The 21,343-nt window shown below is 53.4% G+C and overlaps 1 protein-coding gene across 1 annotated transcript in view; it reads right to left on the bottom strand.

Annotated features, from left to right (window-relative positions):
* The window catches only part of TENM3 (teneurin transmembrane protein 3), a 420,001-nt gene that overhangs the window by 608 nt on the left and 398,050 nt on the right, over positions 1–21,343 (bottom strand). The window contains exons 25-30 of the mRNA XM_015569744.1: positions 14,775–14,950; positions 12,906–13,141; positions 9,258–9,584; positions 5,043–6,654; positions 2,515–2,645; positions 1–95 (exon numbers count right to left, since the gene is read on the bottom strand). The exon at positions 1–95 is cut by the window's left edge and continues 438 nt beyond it. Of these exons, the coding sequence (XP_015425230.1) occupies positions 1–95; positions 2,515–2,645; positions 5,043–6,654; positions 9,258–9,584; positions 12,906–13,141; positions 14,775–14,950 (2,577 nt within the window). The remainder of the gene's footprint in view (positions 96–2,514; positions 2,646–5,042; positions 6,655–9,257; positions 9,585–12,905; positions 13,142–14,774; positions 14,951–21,343) is intronic.

Below are 21,343 nucleotides of genomic sequence, written 5' to 3'. Positions count from 1 at the left end.
CCCTTGCGCCGGCTCACCTGGACCTCCGCCATCTTCCCCAGCGACAGGAAGGCCTTGGCCTGCCGCGCCACTTGTTGCTGGACTCCAAAAATGGGCTGCGAATGGAGAACAGGGGGGCCCCGGTTAGACATCGGCTGTGGCTCCGGTTGGCGGGAGCCCGGCTGCCTGGTGGCGCGCCCACTCCCCACAGGAGGCGGACGGGGTCTGGACAGAGCTCCATGGCATTTATTGAAACCTCTGTGGGTTCTTTAGAGATGAAAAGGCTTAAAAGAAACCCTGCGTGGAGGAACGCACGCAAGATGCACACCCCGCAAGCTGATCCAAATGTGTTTGGAAAGGCAGGAAGCGCTAACGCCATCGCGTATTCAGAGCTTTTTAGTTCCTAACGTGGGCAGAATGTTCATGTGTGAGCTTTTCTCTTTCAATCTCTAGATGCCCGTTTCCTCCGTCCCTCCCATTTGGGGCGCCCAGCTTAGCAGGTCCGCCATCCCAGCAGCTTTGTCCCCGGGGAGGCTGAGGAGCAAGCAGCAAACACAGGATGTGCAGGGCAGGGGGTCACATGCTCTGGCTTGTAAACTCTATCCTCTCCCAGTGAAGATGATTTCAATAGAATGTCATCAGTGAAACTGCAGAACTGAAACGTACAAGGATGAGTGCGCTGTGGGACAGCTGGGGATGAGGATTTATTACTCTGGGAAAACATTTATTTTTTGGAGACTTAGGGACAGGGCACACGCTACACTGGCCAATGACTTATTTTATTATTTTTTAAAAATATATTTTGATTTTCTTACAGAGAGGAAGGGAGAGGGATAGAGAGTTAGAAACATCGATGAGAGAGAAACATCAATCAGCTGCCTCCTGCATACTCCCTACTGGGTATGTGCCTGCAACCAAGGTACATGCCCTTGACCGGAATCGAACCTGGGACCCTTCAGTCCACAGGCCGACGCTCTACCCACTGAGCCAAACCAGTTAGGGCCTGGCAAATGATTTAAACCAGAGGGCATCTTAACTCAGCCATTTCCTGTACTACCAGATGTCTGTCTGGCCAGTGTTCCCAAATGGAAACATCTGTTTTATTTGCAGCCGTGAAAGAAACATTTGTTCTCCCCGAACTTGGGGCGGCCTCCACGTCTTTGCCGGAGATTCCCTAAGCCAGGGGTCCTCAAACTACGGCCCATGGGCCACATGCAAATACAAATATTGTATTTGTTCCTGTTTTGTTTTTTTACTTCAAAATAAGATATGTGCAGTGTGCATAGGAATTCGTTCATAGTTTTTTTTAAACTATAGTCCGGCCCTCCAACGGTCTGAGGGACAGTGAACTGGCCCCCTGTTTAAAAAGTTTGAGGACCCCTGCCCTAAGCTGTCCTTATGGTGCGTGTCTCTTGACAGAGAACCCGAACCGTATTTAAAAGGCTGCCTCGGAAAAAAAATTGGCAATTCCATTTGTACCGTCAGACGTGTTTTCAGACATGTTGGGGAGTCGCACACAATTAGGACACGCTTGTTTAATGCAGCAGGAAACTGCATATGTCTGCATGGCACTGTGGTCAGCGTGGATGCATCTGCAATTAGAAATGTTAAAGTGGCCCCCAGCCCTGGACACCGATGGGTTTTTGCTTTTCTAAATGTGAAGATGACATGTGAAAAAGGGAATTGCCTTTATGTTATGAAACATGTACCGGGAAACAGAGGTATTGATGCTGTATGTGTGTGTGTTTTAGCCACAGTTGCCTTTCCTCTTTGTAGTCATTGAAATTATAGGAAATTGCTCGAGGGGCGGGGGGATGAGTCTTTCTAAGACTCTGCACTCTCCTTTAATTGTTACGGGGCAGCCCAATTTCTTGATCTTTCCTTATTCTTGCTTTAAGCTAGAATTCTGTTGCTTTGTTGTGCATTCCTTTCTGATCTTTGAATGGTGGGAACTGAAAGTGGCATTTTCTGAAACGGCAGCTTTGACTTTGCCATTTTCCATTCTTTTTCTCCTCTTATATCTCAGAACCGTTTAAGGCCTCCTGATCTGTTATTGCCAGGAAAATCCATAAACACCGAGTTGTAGGGGGAGCCTTGTGTTGTATTTTTTATTTTTAATCATCTCCCATGAAACACGGTTTCTATTCTTTAATAGGTGACCTTTGTGGCACTGTTTGTGGACTGCTAATTTGGTGTAGGGATCGCCTGCCCTCCTCTTTCCTGTGTCTTTGCCTTCAGGTCCCAAGGGCCATAAATGTGCTTTCATGGGCTTCTCTGGAGAAACCCTGCAGTTTATTACCTTTTGCTAATGTCTTTCTGCGTTTTTATTAGCATCACTAAAAACAGATTTAAGCCCGTTTCATGGGCCCCCAGTTTACTGAGCAGAAATGTTGTTTTTTTCTTCCCTCAACGAGTCAAAAAATTAGAAACTGATTTTGGTCCAGGTTTCACAAACACAGTGTGACTGAATCCGGGTGCACAGGACACACGTAAGCCATTGACCACCCTTCCCGACCTTCGCTTTGCGGGTCTTACCGGGACATCGTCCCACTGCTGGCTCTTCACCAGTTCGTAGGACGGCTCCGTCAGGTCAAACTTGGGGACGGGGAACCCAGGGATCGCGTTGTGCAGGTGGAAGCCAAACGTCACCAGCCAGCTGTTAACATCTGGGAGGAGGATGTCGCAAAGAACAGGGGTTAGGGTTTATGCTGTGCTTTCAGAACCTGAAACTCTTACCTGAGAGAAAGGCCCGGATTCACAAAGAACAACCAGAGAAAGAGCACACGGGTACCGTGACCCCAGAGTTCAAAACCAGCTCCCCACTTTCAGACGCGAAGACAATCACCCCAGCAAGGGCCGTAGGAAACGGGGAGTCACAGACGCGCACTGGGACAGACGGAATACGCGGCCCCGTGCGCCGGCTGCCGCCTGTGTTGGTGATCGGGCCGAAACCAGGCGGACCGGCGCAGCAGCGGGGAGAGCCAGGGTTGTTGGAAACGGATGGAATGTGTAGTATGGTCAGCAAAGGCTGGTCTTAAAGACGAGCTGTGTGTCACTGTCTTTCAAAAGGCATGGCCCAAGGATATGCAGCTGCCCGCAACCCATTTTCTAGGAATAAAAGCCCTAAGTTGAGAGAGTGGAAAACAACAGTAGATGCTTCATCAGAGGCGAATGCGGAAAGCTGGCCCGGGGCGCAGCACTGCTGCTCATCCTCAGCTAGGCCTTCGAGGCGCACCCTGCACAGTGGAAACACACGTTTTTGGGAGAAAACCTGGGAACCTTTCAGATGGTCTTTTAAAATATTTGCCTGTGACTCCGAAAGCCACTAAGCTCCGAAGAAGGCGTCTCTTCTCTTGGGAGGTTATGCTCTTGCAGAAGTGCTCAGCGGGCAGGCAGCTCTGGGACTCTGGTTGGGTGTCGATGATTCTATATGTTAAGCTGGGAAGTGGGAAATTGCATTTCACCTAATAGTTTATGCCAGCCCCTCTCTCTTTTGATGTTTTTAAGAAAATGCTGCTGTGGCATTCTGCAGTCCACATTGCTAGGAGCGGAGGAAATCGGGAGTACGGCGTCCCCGCCTTCCAGTCAGCCCCTGTCAGCACCTCGCAAAGAGCCCGGGGTTAACTGCCTGTCACCATGATGGAGTCGCTTGCTTCCTATCTCCTCCTCTAGAGCACCCCATTGCCAGGCCGGCTGGCTCCTTGTCCAGGTATCATAGGGCTCTAAAGTCAGCGGTATTCTCCCTCTTCTAAATGGGGGGTGGGGTGGTGGGAGAGATAAACCCCAAGTTCATCATGTAGGACAGAAAGTGATATCTATCTTTCTATCGATCATCTATCTTGTATTTAGAGAAAATCCCTTCTCATGACTGGTGGAGTATTGGAGGTAAGGGCTCTCCTACTTACAACCAATGTCTGTGTAACTGAGAGCCAGAGGGTCTTAAGTGTTGCAAACATTGCCAACATGATGGGACATGGCTGTGGAGGTGGACTGAAGAGCCCTGAGGGAGGGCACACGAGGGCGTGGCTGAATTCGGACACGGAGTGAAGGGGCTTTCAGCGGGTTCACCTGGCAGAGAGCTACGGACGGCGTTGGGAATGCGGGGAAAGCAGGAGGCAGATGGAGAGTGAACGGGGGCAGCGTTTGGAGAGCCGTCCTGGCAACTGAGAAAACGGACATCTCGGTACACCGGAAATGCCGAGCAAGAAAACGACAGCCTGAAGGAGCACCTATCTAACACAAGCAAAGGCAACACAGAAAACCCCCAAACGAAACCACAAAGCAGGGAACCTTAACTGTGGAGTGCAGCTCAGGAATGAACGGTGGAGGCAGAAGGATTCAGGGTCCTTGGAGTGGAGGAGGAGTGAGGAAGTCAGCTATGTAAGGGAACTGGGCGTGCTTGCTGGGTCCCTGTCTCTGTTTCCTGGTGGCAGAAGTGGGATCTGATGCTTTCAATTGCATCACGCACCAACCTTGGGAAGATCTTAAATCTATGCCCTGAAGATCAGTGTATCTATTAGTAGTGCCAGGACCGTACCACATGGTAATGAAGACGGTAGTATAAGGGGACAGGCGTGAGGACAGACACAGTGTCCCCTGGCTAAGCAACTGATGGGAGAAACGGTTCCTCTGTTGTCCTGAGGTGATGGGATGCTGAGCCACACTGTGCTGTATTTCACACCCATCCTTTCCGCTAGAATGGACACGACTTGTCTACAAAGCCACACAGCTGGTAGGAGAGGGGGAGGGACTGGAACCCCCGAGTTCCATGGTGTCTGCATCTCCAGGTGCAGACTTCCCTTCCGTGACTGAACTCCATGTCTTTTCAGAAAATTGTGGCCTTGGGCATTGGCAGGCAGAACAGAAGTAACAAACTATGTCTCGGTTTCCCTTTTTGGTTTCTCTGTGGTTCCACAGAGAAATAAATGCATTTAAGAGGCGAGGCATTTGATTTTGCATGAGTAAACTACAAAGTTAAAAAGAAAGCAACTCTAATTATTTTGTGTGTTAACCCAAGGATTAAAGTAATTCCGTACCCAGCAAGGAAGTAAGACGGTGCTCACCTGTGATGTAGTCTTTCACGTCATGGATTTTGCTTGCAGGATTGTTATTCCTGAACATGTACAGGTTGAAAGGAGCCGGGTCCCTCCCGATTCTCCTCCAGATTTCTATGTCAGGCGTCGTCCAGCGTCCTGCCAAAATGTCGTAATCCCTTTCTCCGAAGTGGATGAGTTTTGTGAGTGGGTCATACAGGCCGCCATGAAACCCAATGACCAGCTGGAAGTCAATATTGGAGTCAAAGTAGATTTCGCCGTAGGCGGTGTACTGGATCTGCTTGAGCATGAGTCCGTTGCTACTGAAAACAGCCAGCGGCGTCCCGGTGTTGTCCGAGGCGATGTAGAACTCATCCCCGCTGCTGATTTCCATGGCAAACAGATGTCCCTGGAGATCGTAATAGAGGGAGGTGATCTCTGAGCTCGAATGGTTGTAGACATGTGTGATCCTCGTGGGGTAGATGAGGTCGGCGTAGAAAAACTGCAGGTGCTGTCCCAGGCTGGTTTTGCTGGAAACGCGCCTTCCCAGGCCGTCGTACCGATAGATGACGGTCCAGCCGCTGCCTTTGCTGTAAACCCGCGTGAGGAGCCCCTTGGAGCTGTACTCGAAGATCTCCGTGCCTCTCTGCCGCAGGAAACCGTCCTCGTCCAGCCGGTACTGGACGTCCCCCAGGCGGGTGATCCTGTCTCGCAGGTCGTAGCGGAGCGGGGTCAAGCGCGCGCTGTTGCTGGGGTTCAGCAAGTGGAGGTTCCCATTCAGGTCGTAGTTGTAGCGCCACATGATCTTCTCGTTGAGATACACGGTCTGCAGCTGGCCGTCCACGTCGTACTCGTAGGCGTACTTGGTGGTGTTGGCGAAGGGCCCGATTTTGATCTCTCTCTTGGTGACCCGGCCCATGTTGTCGTACTGGATGGTGATCCAGTACATGAGGGACCGGAAGATCTCGTACTGAATCTCCTTGATGCGGCCGTGGGCGTCGAAGTGCTTCGTGTACGTCATCACGGCCGTGGAGATGATCTGGTTGATGTCGTAGTAGATGACGCCGAACTTCCCAAACTGCTCGACTTTGCCGGAGATGTCGTCGAACTGGTAGAGGTCGATGGGCAGCGGCGTCTCGTTGATGACCCCCTGCATGCTGGTTACGCGGAAGCTGTTGTCGTAGCTGTAGTCGAAGCGCGCGTTGACCATCCCGTCCTCGCTGAAGCGGAAGATCTGCCTGTCGATGAGGGGGCCTATCTGCCGGTACCGGATGGTGCAGATGAAGCCGTCGCTCTGCAGGTTCACCGTCTTCAGGACGCCCGCCGCCTCATCGTAGGTGAAGCTGACCCGCGTGCTGTCGTACAGGATCTCCGAGAGCCGGGTCTGCCTGCGGTACTTGAACAGGACCCGCCGGCTGGTGCCCAGGAAGGCCGTCTGCAGCAGCAGCCCCTCCTCGTTGTAGTCGGTGATGACGGAGGCGTTGCTCTCCGGCGGGTTGTAGATGTTGCGGTAGTAGCCGATGGAGCGGATGGTCTGCATGGTGTGGCGCGCCACGCTGGGCATGGTGATGGCCGACAGCCGGTCCCACAGGTCGTATTCGAAGATGTACTGGCGCTGGCTGTGCAGCAGGAGCACCATGGACTGCAACGAGAGGACACACCGTTAGGCGGTGCTGTGAACGGGGAGGCAGAAGCGAGGCGTAGCGACCGCGGACGCGCAGAGACATGCCACCCGGGAAAATTTCTTTAAAAAGTGTATGTTTTTATTGATTTCAGAGAGGAGGGGAGAGGGAGAGAGATGAAAACATTGATGAGAGGGAATCACCGATCTGCTCCCTTCTATACGCCCCCTACTGGGGATTGAGCCCGCAACCCAGGCATGTGTCCTGACTGGGAATCGAACCATGACCTCCTGGTTCATAGGTTGACATTCAATCATTGAGCCACACCAGCTGGGCTGATGTTCATTTTAATTGAGTTACCCTTGACCTTGCAGGTTGCTAAGGATTCCCCGTCTACTTTGCTTGGATGCTTAATCGTTAGGGGGCTAGGGGTTCTCCAGTCAGTGGCTCAAGATTCATAGTGTGCCCCGTGTCAGGACACGTGCTTCCTCCCCACGCACGCCCACCGAGTGGCAGGCTGTCGATGGGCCTGGGTAAATCGGAATGCAGGCCTGGGCCCCGCTGCCTCTGAGACACCATTTCCAGGTGCAAACAGCATCTGGGAAAGGCAGTGCTGTCACCATGAGCAGTTAATTCAGGAGGGCGGCTCCCCCCTCATTTGACTGAAGAGCCACTCAAGTCATGTTTCAATTTCCAGTGGATGTGGGGGCGGAGCAACGCCTTCAGAATATCGTTTTATGAAGAAGAGACATAAAGCGAGCCCCTTTATGGGATAATGTGCCCGTAAAGCGTCAGGTCAGCAAACATGGCTAGCGGAAGCACATGGCGAGGGAGGGCTACCAACTCCCTTCACAGAAACACGGACCCGGATGTGGGTTTTGCTTGTTTGTCTGCAGACTCTTGTGTGGCATCTGCAGCCGCAATGCCATCTACATGTTGAAGTCACCTCTTGGGCGTGCCAATCTCTCCTGGACCTCAGGGGCCATGAAAGGTTTCTGGGCTACACACTGCTTCGGTGTTAAATTATGAAGTGAATAAATGTATCCCTGAACATTAGCTTTGCTTATTTAGCAGGTAACTGCAGGAAGACAAAAGGCACGCATCTGCTGGGCTTACTCTGTGGTTCCTCAACAGCCAACCAATAGCCTGACTGCGTGCAGGGGGGCGGCTGGTGTGGAGGGAAGCCCTCATCTCAGGGCGCATGTGGGTGGGTTTGCCAGAGGTGAGGTTGACAGGCAGGGCCCTCGCTGGGGTGTCCAGGGTTGGGGGCTGCCTGAAGGCAGCAGCATCCGAATGTGAACCGTGGCCCTGCAGCTGGTTCTCAGCGGGGCCAGACTTAGGCGGGGTAGCTGCAGGGCAGAGGTGGGGATGGGGTAGATGTAGGGGTGGGGTTGAGGGGGCTGTAGGGCAGGGTGGGGTTGAGACTGAGGGGCTACGCAGAGCACCCCTGGTGACAAGAGTGTGTGAAGTGCACAACAGTGAAGCGGACATGAGCTGGCAGCCCGCGTTACTCCGTGAGAAGGAGCCAGCGTGGAGGCCGGAGCTGCTGGGCACTGCGTCTGTAGCTCAGGCCGCCGTGTGGTGGAGAGGCCTCAGGACTCACACCCAGTCGTTTCCTGGGCTGGCGCTCACTGCCCAGGAAGGAGGCACCCCAAGGACATGCTCTTTGGGGGGCGTGTTTCTTGAGAAAGGAATTCCAGGAGACAGTCCTCTCCTTCCTCTTCTGCCCCCCGCCTCCCCCGCCCCCGGGCCCATCAGTGCCCCAAACCACATGCCGCCTGGCTCTGCGCGTGGAGCTTGGACTCTGTTGTGGGACCGTCCCTCTGTTCCTTTTTCAAAATGCTGACACACCGAGCTCAAAAGGTTCGCCATCACTGACTTAGGGAGGGGGCCAGCCTGAGCTCGGTGCTTGCCTTCTACACGGGGGGGAAGGAGCCAGGCACAGAGGGGTGGGGATGGGGTGCCTGAAAGGCGGCTTCCTGAAGAGCAGCCTTGGGCGACTGATGCGTGAACAGTGCGTACACAGGGCCTCTGCGCTCTCTATGGCCAGGTCGATGCCCGCTGGCCTGGCAGTGGCAGCTTTCACCGTGCGGATGGCGGGCTCTCAAACCACAGACCCAGCTGGGAGGTTATTCACCGACGACTTACACGCCCAGCGTCTCATCCGTGGAGTGGCCCATGTACACGCCTGGCGGGGGGACAGTGTTCCGTGTCTGTTTACAAGGGCCTCAGTGAGGGGGACCCAGCTCAGGAGGAAGAGCTCAGCTCATGCGGATGCAGCTGAGATGGACACAGCGATGCTGAGGGTGGTACGTGGGGCTCAGGCACCGTCCCTGTCCCCTTGTCCTAGTGCTCTGGGAGGTGCCTGAAAAGTACTATCACTGCCTCCCCAGTTGTCTTTAAAAAATGTTATTATTGATTTCAGAGAGGAAGGGAGAGCCAGAAACATCAACGATGAGCGAGAATCATGGATCGGCTGCCTCCTGCACGCCCCACACCGGGGACCCACCGCACAACCCAGGCACGTCCCCTGACCGGGACTCGAACCGTGACCCTCTGGTTCATGGGCTAACGCGCAACCCCTGGGCCGCACGGGGTTTGGACTGGGAGAGTGCACACCTACCTTTTCCAAGTACGTGTAACTCCATGTTTTACCGTCCGCGAAGACCCGCGACACGATGCGCCCCTGCCCGTCGTAGTCCACCTTCTCGCTGGTGGTGCCCCGCTGGATGCTGGCGATCTGCCCCGTGGACGAGTAGGTGACGTTGACGGCCATCAGCTTGCTGCTCGGCAGCCAGAGTGTGGGGGGCCCCGGGCCCTGCTCTGTCTGTGACAGGGTAGAGCCATAACCTCCCCATTGACCCTGCCCTGAGTGTGAGAGTTCGTCGTAGATCTTCTCCGTCTTTGTGGTCCGATCGAAGTCGACGGACAGGAGGTTCCTGCCGTTGACCTGTGAGAACACCAACCGGACGACACGATAAATCACGCGGATCCAGTACCCGCCCCCGGTTACCCTCCGGCGTCCCCACCATGGCTTAAACACCATTTATGGTGATTGATTCTCTTTGTCAGTAAATTAATTTCGCAACTTCTCGGGTACGAGTGCAAGGCGGCAGATTAACTGCTCCTCTTAAAGGTTCCATTAAGCAGAAAGACAGCCTGGCGTTTGTTCAAAACGCTTTCAATTAAACTTTGTAAACTCGAGCAACCGGTAAGAACAGCACCAAACGCATCTGCTTTAGAGCTGGTTCAGATGTTAGGGAGGTGGGAAATAGGACGTCGCTGCAGACGGCGCCCAGCCCCCCCACGGGCACCGGAGGGAACTGCTCACTGGTTAATCGTGGCCGCATGAAATGCAAGTGGTGAGCGGGACTGTCGCCCTCTGCGGAGCAGTTGCGTGGAAGCTGGAACCCACATTACCATAAATTATTAATGAGCGGAGATAGCAGGAGGCTACAAACACGAGCATTGCTTTTGGCCAAATGCTGAAATGTCACCACTTTCCCGAATGCCTTTTCCTTGGATGCCATCTGGTTGACTGGCAGGGACTTCAGATCCTCTACTCCCCCGCCCGCCCGGTCCGACGTTTGTGATTCGTTTACAAGTCTCGCACCACGTTGCTGGGAGAGGGTCTCTGTGGCCCCAGGCCACGGCCACAATCTTCGACCACGTGTGGTTGTTACCGTCGGTGACCCATGGCGCACCCAAACCAGCCAGCATCACAGCCGCTCAGTTATGTGGCCTTGGTTATGTGGCCTCGGTTACATGGCCTCAGTAAGTTCTACCTCACAACGGCCCACAGTGTTAGCAGCCTGGGGCCCCGCAGGGGGAGGCCGGGACCTCCGCTCTTAGGTCTGCGGTGTGGCCTGGCGGCTGGTACCTAACGAAGTCTTGTTGACTGTTCGGATTGTTAAAAATTAGATGGGGAGATCTTAATTTCCCACGACCATGTCCCAGCTCGGACCTTCAAAATGGAGCATAGTCCCTTCCTCCCCAGAGTGAGGAGGGTCTCTGTGTAGAATCAGAGAACCAGCGAGTTAAGATCGGATTTCCTCTCCTTCCCTCTGCTCTTCCTAATTTCTTTTTATGTCTGAAAAAGCAGTGTTAATAAAACAAACAAAAAAAGGATAACTTATACACAGCTTGTCACAAAGAACAGCCGCACATACGCTCGGGGATTGGCCTGCTTTTCCCGCTCCTGGCACCTTCCTAACCTGCGACCGAAACAGCCCCTTCCCGTCCCCGTGCTGCCTGGTCTGAGAGCCCGCGTCCGCAGACGGGGTGGGATTCTCCAGGGTGGGGTTGGGAACACACGACCAGGCCTCTGCTGACAGCGTACTTGCCCTGAGCCCCACGTGATTCTCTCACATAACAACGGTGGGGACAGGCAGGGAGGGAACATTTCATTCATCCACAATACAGCTCTGTCATGTCTGCTTTGTGAGGGAGCACCTGGGTAATATGTTACTCGGGTCATGCTATAGCCAGCCAGGCCACAGATAAGGCCATGAGGCTGACAGATGTTATGATTTCCCCAGAAGGCTAGTGATTAGTAAAAAGTGGAGCCCGGTCTAGAACCGCAGGTTCTGAATTCCAGGTGGGGCTGAGTCTTTGGGGTACAGACTGGGGAGCACGCGTGGGAGCAGTGTACTTGCATGTCTGATGAAGGCAGTCCTGTGCCCGAGACTGTGTGTGTGTAATCTGCCTGCTTTCGGGACAGTGAGTAGGAGACAGCCTGGAGCTGCCTTCTGGTTTGCAATGGCCCAAGGAAGCAGGTCCTGGGGAGAAGTAGAGAGGGGTACAGGCAGAGGGGGTACAGGCAGAGGGGGTGCAGGCAGAGGGGTGCGCAGAGAGGGGTGCAGGCAGAGAGGGTGCAGGCAGAGAGGGGTGCAGGCAGAGAGGGTGCAGGCAGAGAGGGGTGCAGGCAGAGGGGTGCAGGCAGAGAGGGGTACAGGCAGAGAGGGGGGCAGGCAGAGGGGTGCAGGCAGAGGGGTGCAGGCAGAGACAGGTGCACGCAGCCACTGAGGCCAGGCTCCCCGGAAGGAAAGGCAGCAGCTGGAGTCGACTGTGGCAACAGCCTTCGCCCCTCTCCAAGTGACCTGGGGCAAGTCCGAGCCCACTTTCTCGCCCATCCATCACGTCACCTCCTCCTGGCGTCCACTGCTCTCCCTTCTCACTCCTCTCCCTGAACCACCCTCCCTCTGCCTCCCCTGCCTGCCTTCTGATCCGGGATGGAGCGCGGGCACCTGGCTCGCACAGCCTGAGTGCGGGTAGGGTGGGAGCAGGTGGCACTGGTGCCCAAAGACCTGGATTCAGTCCCAAACACCGGCCTTGCTACTGAAGCGGAGTCAGAATATGACCCGTCAGTGGCATGCAGACCGTATTTGACCCACTGGTCCCTTTTTTACTTCATTTTTATTTCTTGGAAACAGAGACTGGGTTGTAGTCAGTAGCTGTCCGCCCCGCCCCCCCACCCCAAGGCTTGTCAAGGTAAATCGTGTTGGATTGTGATGATAATTTAACCATTTTTGGTGCAGAAAACATGGACATTTTAATGGTATGCTCTGTGTTCTGTTCTCTCTCTTTGATTTTAAGTACTTTTGCTTAATGGTGCGGCAAGTGATTTTAGGAATAGTTACCTAGTTATCTGATAAACTAAAACCTGTTTACTAATAGAAAGAATGGGTCAGGCTCAGTTTGCAGGGGTCTGACGGTGGTTTTCTTGTCACCTGTGTTTTAGTACCGAGTCCATGTTGTCTTAGATTAAGCACTAAATAGGTGTCCTACGTCGCCGCGTGCTTCCGGGATAGACACGGCTCGGTGTGAAGTGGTCACGCAGAGAACACTGCAAAGACCAAGGTCACCAGCACCGTCAGAAAGGTCATTACATTCCTCTCACACATTCCACAAGTCAGTGGCGAGGAGGCAGGCACTAGGTCTGACGCCGATGCGCCTCCATGTGCCCAAGCTGTGCTTTAAAAAACTGAGGATAGAAAGAACTAGCCCACCTTCCACCGGCCAGCCCACCTTTCCATGCCCGTCTTTATGATCCGGAGAACTTTCAATAGCGAAGCCCTTTCTTAATGAGCCCCATCCCCACATCAGGAAGCCACCACCCCGAGGGGGTGACGGACAAGCTAAGATTTAAAGATGGCGTCAGTACAGTAAGAACCCATTGACACCCGGGCCGCTGGAGGCCGTGCTACATGCACGTTCCTGATTTCCCGGGAAGAACCATGTTTGGTCCTAGATTCTGCTCTCCGACACTCACCCTGAGCTTCCGGCCAAAGACGTTGACTTTTCCTTGGGCCTGCTCCTTCCGGAACCTCCACTCCACCAGGTTCTGGCCGTTCTCCCCGGGGAGGGTCATGTTCCTCTTGGCCATGGTGGGGTTGGCCGTGCCGGCCAGCACGTGCGGCTCCGTCTGGTAGTGGGAGTCGAGGCCGCTGGCGTAGATGACCCTCAGGGAGCCGTCGTAGCCGATCTGGTAGCTGTTTCTCAGCTGGTCTGCGGGACAAGCAGCAGAGAGCGTCAGCCACAGGCGTGGATTAGACCCTTGGCCGGAGGCGCCGCGAGAAGTGACACCGATTTCTAAAATGCCGACCGAACTGCATTCATAGGGAAATAAAAACGCTTTAGGACGCCCGCTTAGAAAAACAGTAAGACATCTCTGATTTCTGGCATTTCACGCTGCATCAGGTGTGGCCGACCATGAGAGAACGTGGAGGTTTATAGGCCTTCTCCACTACCGATGGGCTCCTTTCCCTCCTCTGTCTGACGAACTAAATGAGGGTCGTGCAGTGAGCGTTCTGCAAAGAGCCAAGGATGGGCTCCTCCGGAGGCTGGTGTCACCTCCAGCGTCTAGGGGACTCTCCTGCCCTGTTCCTGTATCTTTTACTAAAGGACGCTGAAAAGATTTAATAGCTATACCTTCTCAACCCCAAATAGAAGGTGACAGTTCGCCTGAAATGGATGTTAAGAGACTCATCTTACATTTGGTGCCAAAGACATTTCATATTGTAAGCTACTGCTTCAGCTTAAGATGCTCGCATAACACAGACGATTTGGAGAATGAATGAACTCGAGCAATACTAACTTCAGATGACTGTGCAGAGTACCTGACAGAATTAGTAACAAACAACAACAACAAAATGAGTCGAAGATGTTTAGCTCAGAGCTAGCGATTCCTAAGGGCTTCGCCCTCACAACTTTGCATCGTAAAGGCCTCTGGTGGGAGGTCCCGTCATGGAGACGTTGGACACAGATGCCTACGGAGCGAAGAGCTCCAAGTGCAGACATTACATACGGGCGTGTTTGGAACTGGGATAGAATCTCCAGTGACCACACCACAGGGCATTCAGACACCGTGTCCCGGATTCGGGAAGGGCCGTGCCCCCAACACGGGACGCCCGGCGGTGAGGGTGACGGGCTCAGGACACCAGGACGGTGACCCAGGGAGGGTCTGATGGTGCACGTGAAGCATGGAAATACATCGTTTTATTAAACGGGAATGGACGGTTTCCCGGTTAACATAGTGTTTTCTATATGACGTAACTTTATAGTATAGCGTGCCCCCAAAAGTGAATACACACTTTAACAGCGGATGATAACTCACTTCATTTTCACGTTTAACTGATCTGAAATAATGGGTGAAGCCAGACTAAGCTTCGAACAAAGAAAATGTACCCTAAAGAGCCACTAGACTTTTTTTTTTTTAATGGGGATACATGAAAGATAAAGTTTACGGTGCAAAACAGGCAACAGGCAACACACAAAATGATTCTTGATGTTTGTGATTCCATCGCTTTGCGTTATCAGCAGTGTCTGGACCAGAACAGGCATCAGTTTGAAAACAGGCATTGATAAAAAATAATTATTCCTTTCTGTAGATTCCTGTACATCTTGAAAATGAACTGTACGTTAATAAACATTGACTTTATAACCAATGTATACGTTTTTTTGGGACACCTTGTATGTACATATAACTCAACAACCATTACGTGTAGACATGAGGCTGTTTCCTCCCTATCTCTGGAGGTTTCCATGTTCCCCTTCCCTGTTCCGGTTCACCTGAGACAACGAGGTGGCCACGCTCTCTCTGGGGGCCGGGCCTATGCTTAAATGGTGCTTTCGTGTTTACCTTGAACCATGGTGTAGAAAGAGTCGATGGAGGACAGATTGGAAGTGATGCTGACATCCTCGTCTCGGCTGGACGACTCCAGGTCCACGGTGATGGCCCTGTCCATGTCGCCATGGAGGTTGGTGACCACTCCCGTCGGGAAGGTGACGTTTGTCAGGCGACCTTCGCTGTCGTAGCTGAATGCAAAGGCAGGGGCTCGGTGTTAAATGGGCAACGGGGGTTCTCCTCTAAGTGAAACATGCGGCTCCGTCAGCTGCGCAAATTGGGAAGAATATTTGTCTTCGTGCAAGAGCGGTGCAGACGGAAGACTTCAAACATGCTTTGAAGTCACCAAAGCCTGTTTGACACGGAAACCCTCCCCAGTGAGCGCGAGTCAACAGCACAGCTCTCCCTCCCAGCGCATCCGTCTTTGAAGTGTGACCAAGGCCTGCCTGCACATCCAATTTGCTGTTTCAAAGGGAACATGTTTGCTGATGTTAAATTTCCAAGTATTCCTCCCCGTTTCCCACAAAGTAGACTTACTGCGCAGTCCTATCAGTTGTGAAAGATTTACTAACGTCTGCTCTATATGGCAGTGCAACCCAAATACATATACAACTTTGTGAAACAGTGTGTATACAAGCATGTATGTATTTGTGTATTTAAACATGCTCCTTGAGTGTCCTGAGACATCTTTAACAAACTAATCAGATAAAAGTCTACTAAAGACTTTCTTATTTCTCAGGGATTGACATGTTTTATCATGGTAAACTGGGGCGTAAGTGTTGGGTGGGATAGTGAGACTCTATCTTGTCCACAATGACATGGTAGGAATGGGAGGCATTTTGAACAATCATCCTATATAATAAAAACCCTAACATGCAAATCAACTGAACGGCAGAACAACCGGCCACTATGACAGGCATTGACCACCAGGGGGCAGATGCTCAATGCATGAGCTACCCCCTGATGGTCAGTGCACTTCCACAGGGGGAGTGCCACTCAGCCAGAAGCTGGGCTCATGGCTGGCAAGTGCAGCAGCGGTGGCAGGAGCCTCTTCCGCCTCTGAGGCAGCGCTACGGACCCCTCGGGGGCTCCCTGAGGGAACGGGCCTAAGCTGGCAGCCAGACATCCCCCGAGGAGTCCTGGACTGCGAGAGGGCATAGGCTGGGCTGAGGGTCCCCCACCCCCAGTGCACAAATTTCATGCACCGGGCCTCTAGTTTATTATATTTACTGAAATGAGGTATAGTGTTTACTGACACTTAATGATTATATGTGTTTTTATTATATTTATTTTACTTTTTATACTTTTATTACTTTTTAAGTATATAATATAGGAGGCACTTTTAAATGTTAAGATACATTTTATTTATTTTTAAAAAATATACCTTTGTTGTTTCAGAGAGGAAGGGAGAGGGAGAGAGAGAGAAACATCAATGATGAGAGAAATCACTGATTGGCTGCCTCCTTCCCACCCCCCACTGGGGATGGAGCCTGCAATTCAGGCATGTGCCCTGGCCAAGAATCTAACTGTGAACTCCTTGTAAATAGGTTGATGCTCAACCACTGAACCACACTGGCTGGGCCTTAAGATACAGTTTAAATAGCTGTCCCATAATCATAAATATGCATTACAGATGCAGCACTTCACTAAAGAAATAATTTTTTTGGTGACTTTTCCATTTGTGGTAGCATCAGAGAACATTTCAAAAATGACAATGTGGTTTGAAGAAAAAAAAATGCAAATTATGGCTGAAAAAGTAGGGATTTCCTTGGGACAACCATACACTTAAGATTGGGTTTCAGCTGGGTACTAAGGCTGCTTCACTAATCAAAGGTCTAAGCCAGTGGTCGGCAAACTCATTAGTCAACAGAGCCAAATATCAACAGTACTTCTTCAAAATAGACTCGCCCAGGCTGAAAACCGACTTCGTGGGCCACGAAGTTTCAATTGCACTGTAAGTGTGCGCCCCGCACATGGTATTTTGTGGAAGAGCCACACTACAGGGGCCAAAGAGCCGCATGTGGCTCGCGAGCCGCAGTTTGCTGACCACGGGTCTAAGTGAACTGGAGACTCTGGCCAAGCCCTACCCAGGGTCAGCCCAGATGTGGGCCACGAAGAGAGAGCACCTTAATAGTGACAGGCAGTGGGGAGAGCGTGGAGGGCATCTGAATCATAGGTGTGAGTATGGGCAACAAGGGGCAAGGGCTACAGAAGTACCTACATGATATTCTGTTCTAACAGGACAGAGGGCTTTTTACGTGTAAAAAACTAGCTTTGAGAGCTTGGTTAATAACTAGGCAAAGGTTCTAGGTCATGAGAGTAGAGAGGACAGGGTCACGGTGGGGCTGGGTGAGGAGACGGAGGGAGGGCACGGGGTCTGCTTGGCCCCCCGATCGCTGATCCCAGTGCCCCTGTGGGCGGTATCAGATCGCGGCTGGACTGACATGTTCTGACACTTGGCCACGCTGCTCAGCCAGTGGCAGGACTGGGGCCTGGGAAGAGAGCAGCGCGAGGGAGAAGCAAAGAGAAAGAAAATGCGCCATTAAGTGCAACCACTGTTTGGACCCATAAAAGGCAGAGCGAGATAGGAAGGGAGACCGCCCTGCCCCCGCCCGCACACAGGAGCCCAGCCTGGTGTACCGCTGTCCTTGCTTGCTTGGAGAAATGACTGCTCTTGAAGACACAAACACACGCAGGCCTATTTATACAGAATCACTGATAACACCAGCCTGCAGGGAAATCTTACCCTGGACGTATTCTTATACCATGTGACGTTCTCACAGCGTAGCGTGGAAACGCCGTGTTTTGAAGAAATGAGCATCATTTTGAATCTCCTATGGAGCATGTATTCACACTGCATTCTCCCTCCCGCCGTTTCCAGACGGCAGTGAGCACGGGCTGTGGCCAAGCGAGTTGGTCAGCCTCTGGCTGCATCTCACACTGGGCCATCCCTGGAACCTTCATGCCCAGGCCCAGGCCCATTATCCTCGTGTCAACCATGGGCTTGGTGCCCAGGGAGCTCCAGCTTTCCGCAGGCGATGCCACCTGCCAGCGCTCTGCCCACTCACCTGCCCCCTTTAACCCCCGGGCTGGTGTACGCTTTCTGGCTCCATTCAGTCTAAGGTGGGAACATCCCGTCTCCCGCAGAGAGCATCTCCCAGCTGCCGCTCGGCTCTTCACGGCTCACCCCTGCGCCGTGTCCCGTGGCAGGGAAGCCGGGCACACGCATGGGAGAGGGTGCTGGCACGCAGACCCTGACCTACCAGCCCTGGCTCTCTGGGAAAGAAAGACAAGTCCTGCTTGTGGGCGGTGCTATTGGTGACCCGGCTGAGTGGGGTCTTCGTGGCCTGGTCGGTCTGGCCGGACGGTTCTGAGTTGGCCCTGGAGGAGCGGCCGAGTGTCCGTGAAGGCACCCATGGGGCTCAAGTGCACACGCAGGCGGGCAGGCGGGCGGCCAGGCGTGAGGCCCCAGCACCTGCCCGGTCCTCCCAGCTTCTCACTGGGCGCACAGGGCGGGCGAGGTACTGCGGCCACAACGCGCACGGGGAGTCGGATGGGAGGGCAGTCACGCGGGAAAACTGATCCACGGGCAGGGCCGGGGCCAGGCTGACAGGGCCGTGCGTGGGAAGGGGAAGTGTTCTCTAAACCCTCAGTGGGTGGTGCCAACTGAGCTACTGAAAACGAGGGCCACAAGGGCTCAGGGCGCACGGAGAGATGCCGCCACGCCGAGCAGCGAGGGAGGCCCACCTCCGCTGGGACCGCGCCCAGCCTGGACCGAGACGCGGGATTTAGGCAGAGAAGGCAGGAGGGCATTCCGGCCACGGCCACGGCCACAGCAGGTGAGGGGTGGAGGAGCATGGAAGGGCAGCGAGGTCAGGAGTGGACAGCCCGACTGACACGGAGGGTCCTCTTAGGGTCCATTCTGCGGTAGAGGGAGGCCCCGGAGGGTTTCGCCAGGGGGATAGGGGGAGGGGGACCATGGGAGCTGAAGAGTGTAATAAAAGAGGAAGCGGGGACGTGAGGAGCTGATGATGGCAGCACGCACAGAGCCGGGGCGAGGGGCCGGGTCAGGCGGAGCGTGCCTCTCAGACCTGACGATTTTCTCGCCAAGAAACAAAGTCGGCGACTGACATAGGGGTTTTTTAAATGGAAACGATCACTGGTTTCCTCCAGGGTTTCCTGAAGAAAGGCCCGGCACACAGATCAAAGCTAGGAGGGACCTGACTTCAGGGTGAGCGATCTTTCCCAGGAATAGGTGAGACTTGATAAAAAAAACTCCCATCATTATTTTGCTTCATTTCAGTGGGGACCAGCAACAGCTGCCCCCCCCCCCCCCCCCTCGGTCAGCACCCACATCCAGAGAAATGAAAGCAAGGTGCACATGGCCATGCAAGGTACCAGGGGACTTGGGAATAGGGAGTGAGTGAAGGAGTCAGGGGCGACTTTCGGGGACTTTGAGAATGCCAGGTGACCCCTCCTCACCAGGACAAAAACAGACACACAACGCCCAGCAAGCGGCCAACTGCCCTCTGAAGTACGGGGACCGTGGGGACTGAGGGAGGCCTCCCCGGCAACCTATGCCTGTGGACATACTCCCCACTTCCCTGCACTCCTGGCTGTCCTCACTGCAGCCGGCCTTGCGGTGAACAGCCCTGACCGGCCTTTGTTTCTCTCTGAGTGCATCTCTTTCATTTGAGTTGGGACTTCACAATGCGACAGGCCCCAGGGAACTGGAAGAGAACATCAGCTTCCTGCTCTCTTCCTATTCATGGGCCCAAGCCTCGGGCTTCTAATTCACGCCCCAGCACATCCTCTCTGCTCGGATGCCCCCTCCCAGAGGCACGGTTGGGAAAGGGCTCGCTCCCCTGTCCTCAGGGTCTCCATTCATTAACGTGTTCACTCACGGATGCCCCTGTCTGATGTTCATCTATCTGTTGTCTCTAATTTTGTGCGTTTTTGCCCAGCCTCGCTGCTCTAGCCTTTGTGGGATACTCTAAACTCTCTTTCCAAGTCTCCTAAGCAGGGGGATTACGGCCAAATGCCCCAGCCATTCTCTGTGGAAAATGATGTATTCCTCCGGGCGGGACATTCTCTCTCTCTCCTCACAGATGCGGAGTTCCCGATCCCTCCCTTCGTCTTCATCATGTCTCTCACGTCTTCCCACCCCCACAGCTGCCCTAGATTTAAAGCAGGTCTGGCCTCTCCCGATGTCACGGGAACGCAGGTGACACTCCTCCGTGAAACATCCGCAGTGGCCCCTCCACTGGGAGAAGATCGACGGACTCAGACTGTGACCCACACGTGTCAGCAGACGATGGATCCCGCACATTTAACATAGCAGGATGACCTACTGTCTTGAGTGCTTCCCTGGGAATAAAATCCTTTGATCTCCTTTGATCAAATGTTTTTAAAATTAATTTTCTGTTTTTGAGAAAAAAACCGTGAAGATCAGAGCAGGGATCGAGAGAAGCCAGTGAACCCGAGACGAGAACGGGAGGTGGAGGACGGGCCCCAACCCTGGCACCGAGGGCTGGCCTCTGACGCAGCCCGACACTGAACGGGTCTGTCTGAAAAGCGGGGCAGGTTTTTGTACGGATGCTGTAGTCTTGGCACTGCCCCGCGCCCGCACCTTTCTTCTCTTCGCTGTGGAAGAGCGATGAGAGCCTGCCCATGTGTGTGTGATCACCGAATGGTTTCTCAGGCAACATGCCTGTTCTGAGAAGTCAGGACAGCTGCAGGGGCTGCTGGGCACACTCTAGGGGCCTCGGGTTGGGGTCATGTTCCTCTGTGTCTTCCCCACCCCAGCACCAGCCTGCCCGGAGAGCTGCTTAGTCAGGTACATCCGTCTTCCTGCACCTTGACCCAAAGCGAGGACCCCCACGAAAGACCTACCTAACCTGGGGCCCCTCTCACGCAGAGCAATAATCTTTTCTTCCATCTATTGGAGTCCCTTAGGTTCAAATTTCCTTCAGTTTAACAGCCAGCAAAATCCAGAAAAGTCCCCTCCATCTTGCCACCTGTTGGGCAATGCTTTTTCCGCAATGCTAACGTGTAACAGCCTCTCGTCCGCCATTCTGAAGTAGACACACTCACTAACCCATCATAACAACAACGCACGCGTCAATCACACCTTGATCCTCATTCCTGATGAAGGACACGCACCAATAGCCAAGTCAGAACAGAAGCCCATATAAATGCGGTGGGGGGCGGGTTGGGGTCCTAAGAGCAGCCCTGTGACTTGTGATACGAACACCAGAAGAATTTACACGTGAGCATCCAGTGAGTCTGAGATTCACGTAGCCTAACAATGACCTCGCAGACAAACCGTAACTTCTTAGAATTCTGCAGCAGAGCTGTCTGCAGGGAATCCTCAAAAACAAGGCTCCGTTTAGAATATGCAAACTGCTTCCATCAAGTTAACCAGAGTGACCCACCGACTCCCAGATCATGGGCTCTGATCTGATACTCAGCTGACTGCTACCTATGTTCCACCAAAGGTGACAGGGAACATGCAAAATAGGACAGTATTTTACGTGATTTTCATCTCCAGGGCTAAGAGGATCTCAATGAGAAAGGGTCAGGGT

Source organism: Myotis davidii, unplaced genomic scaffold (assembly GCF_000327345.1).
Source record: "Myotis davidii unplaced genomic scaffold, ASM32734v1 scaffold184, whole genome shotgun sequence".
NCBI classification, from domain to species: domain Eukaryota; kingdom Metazoa; phylum Chordata; class Mammalia; order Chiroptera; family Vespertilionidae; genus Myotis; species Myotis davidii.
This window is presented reverse-complemented; position numbering and strand designations above follow the sequence as displayed.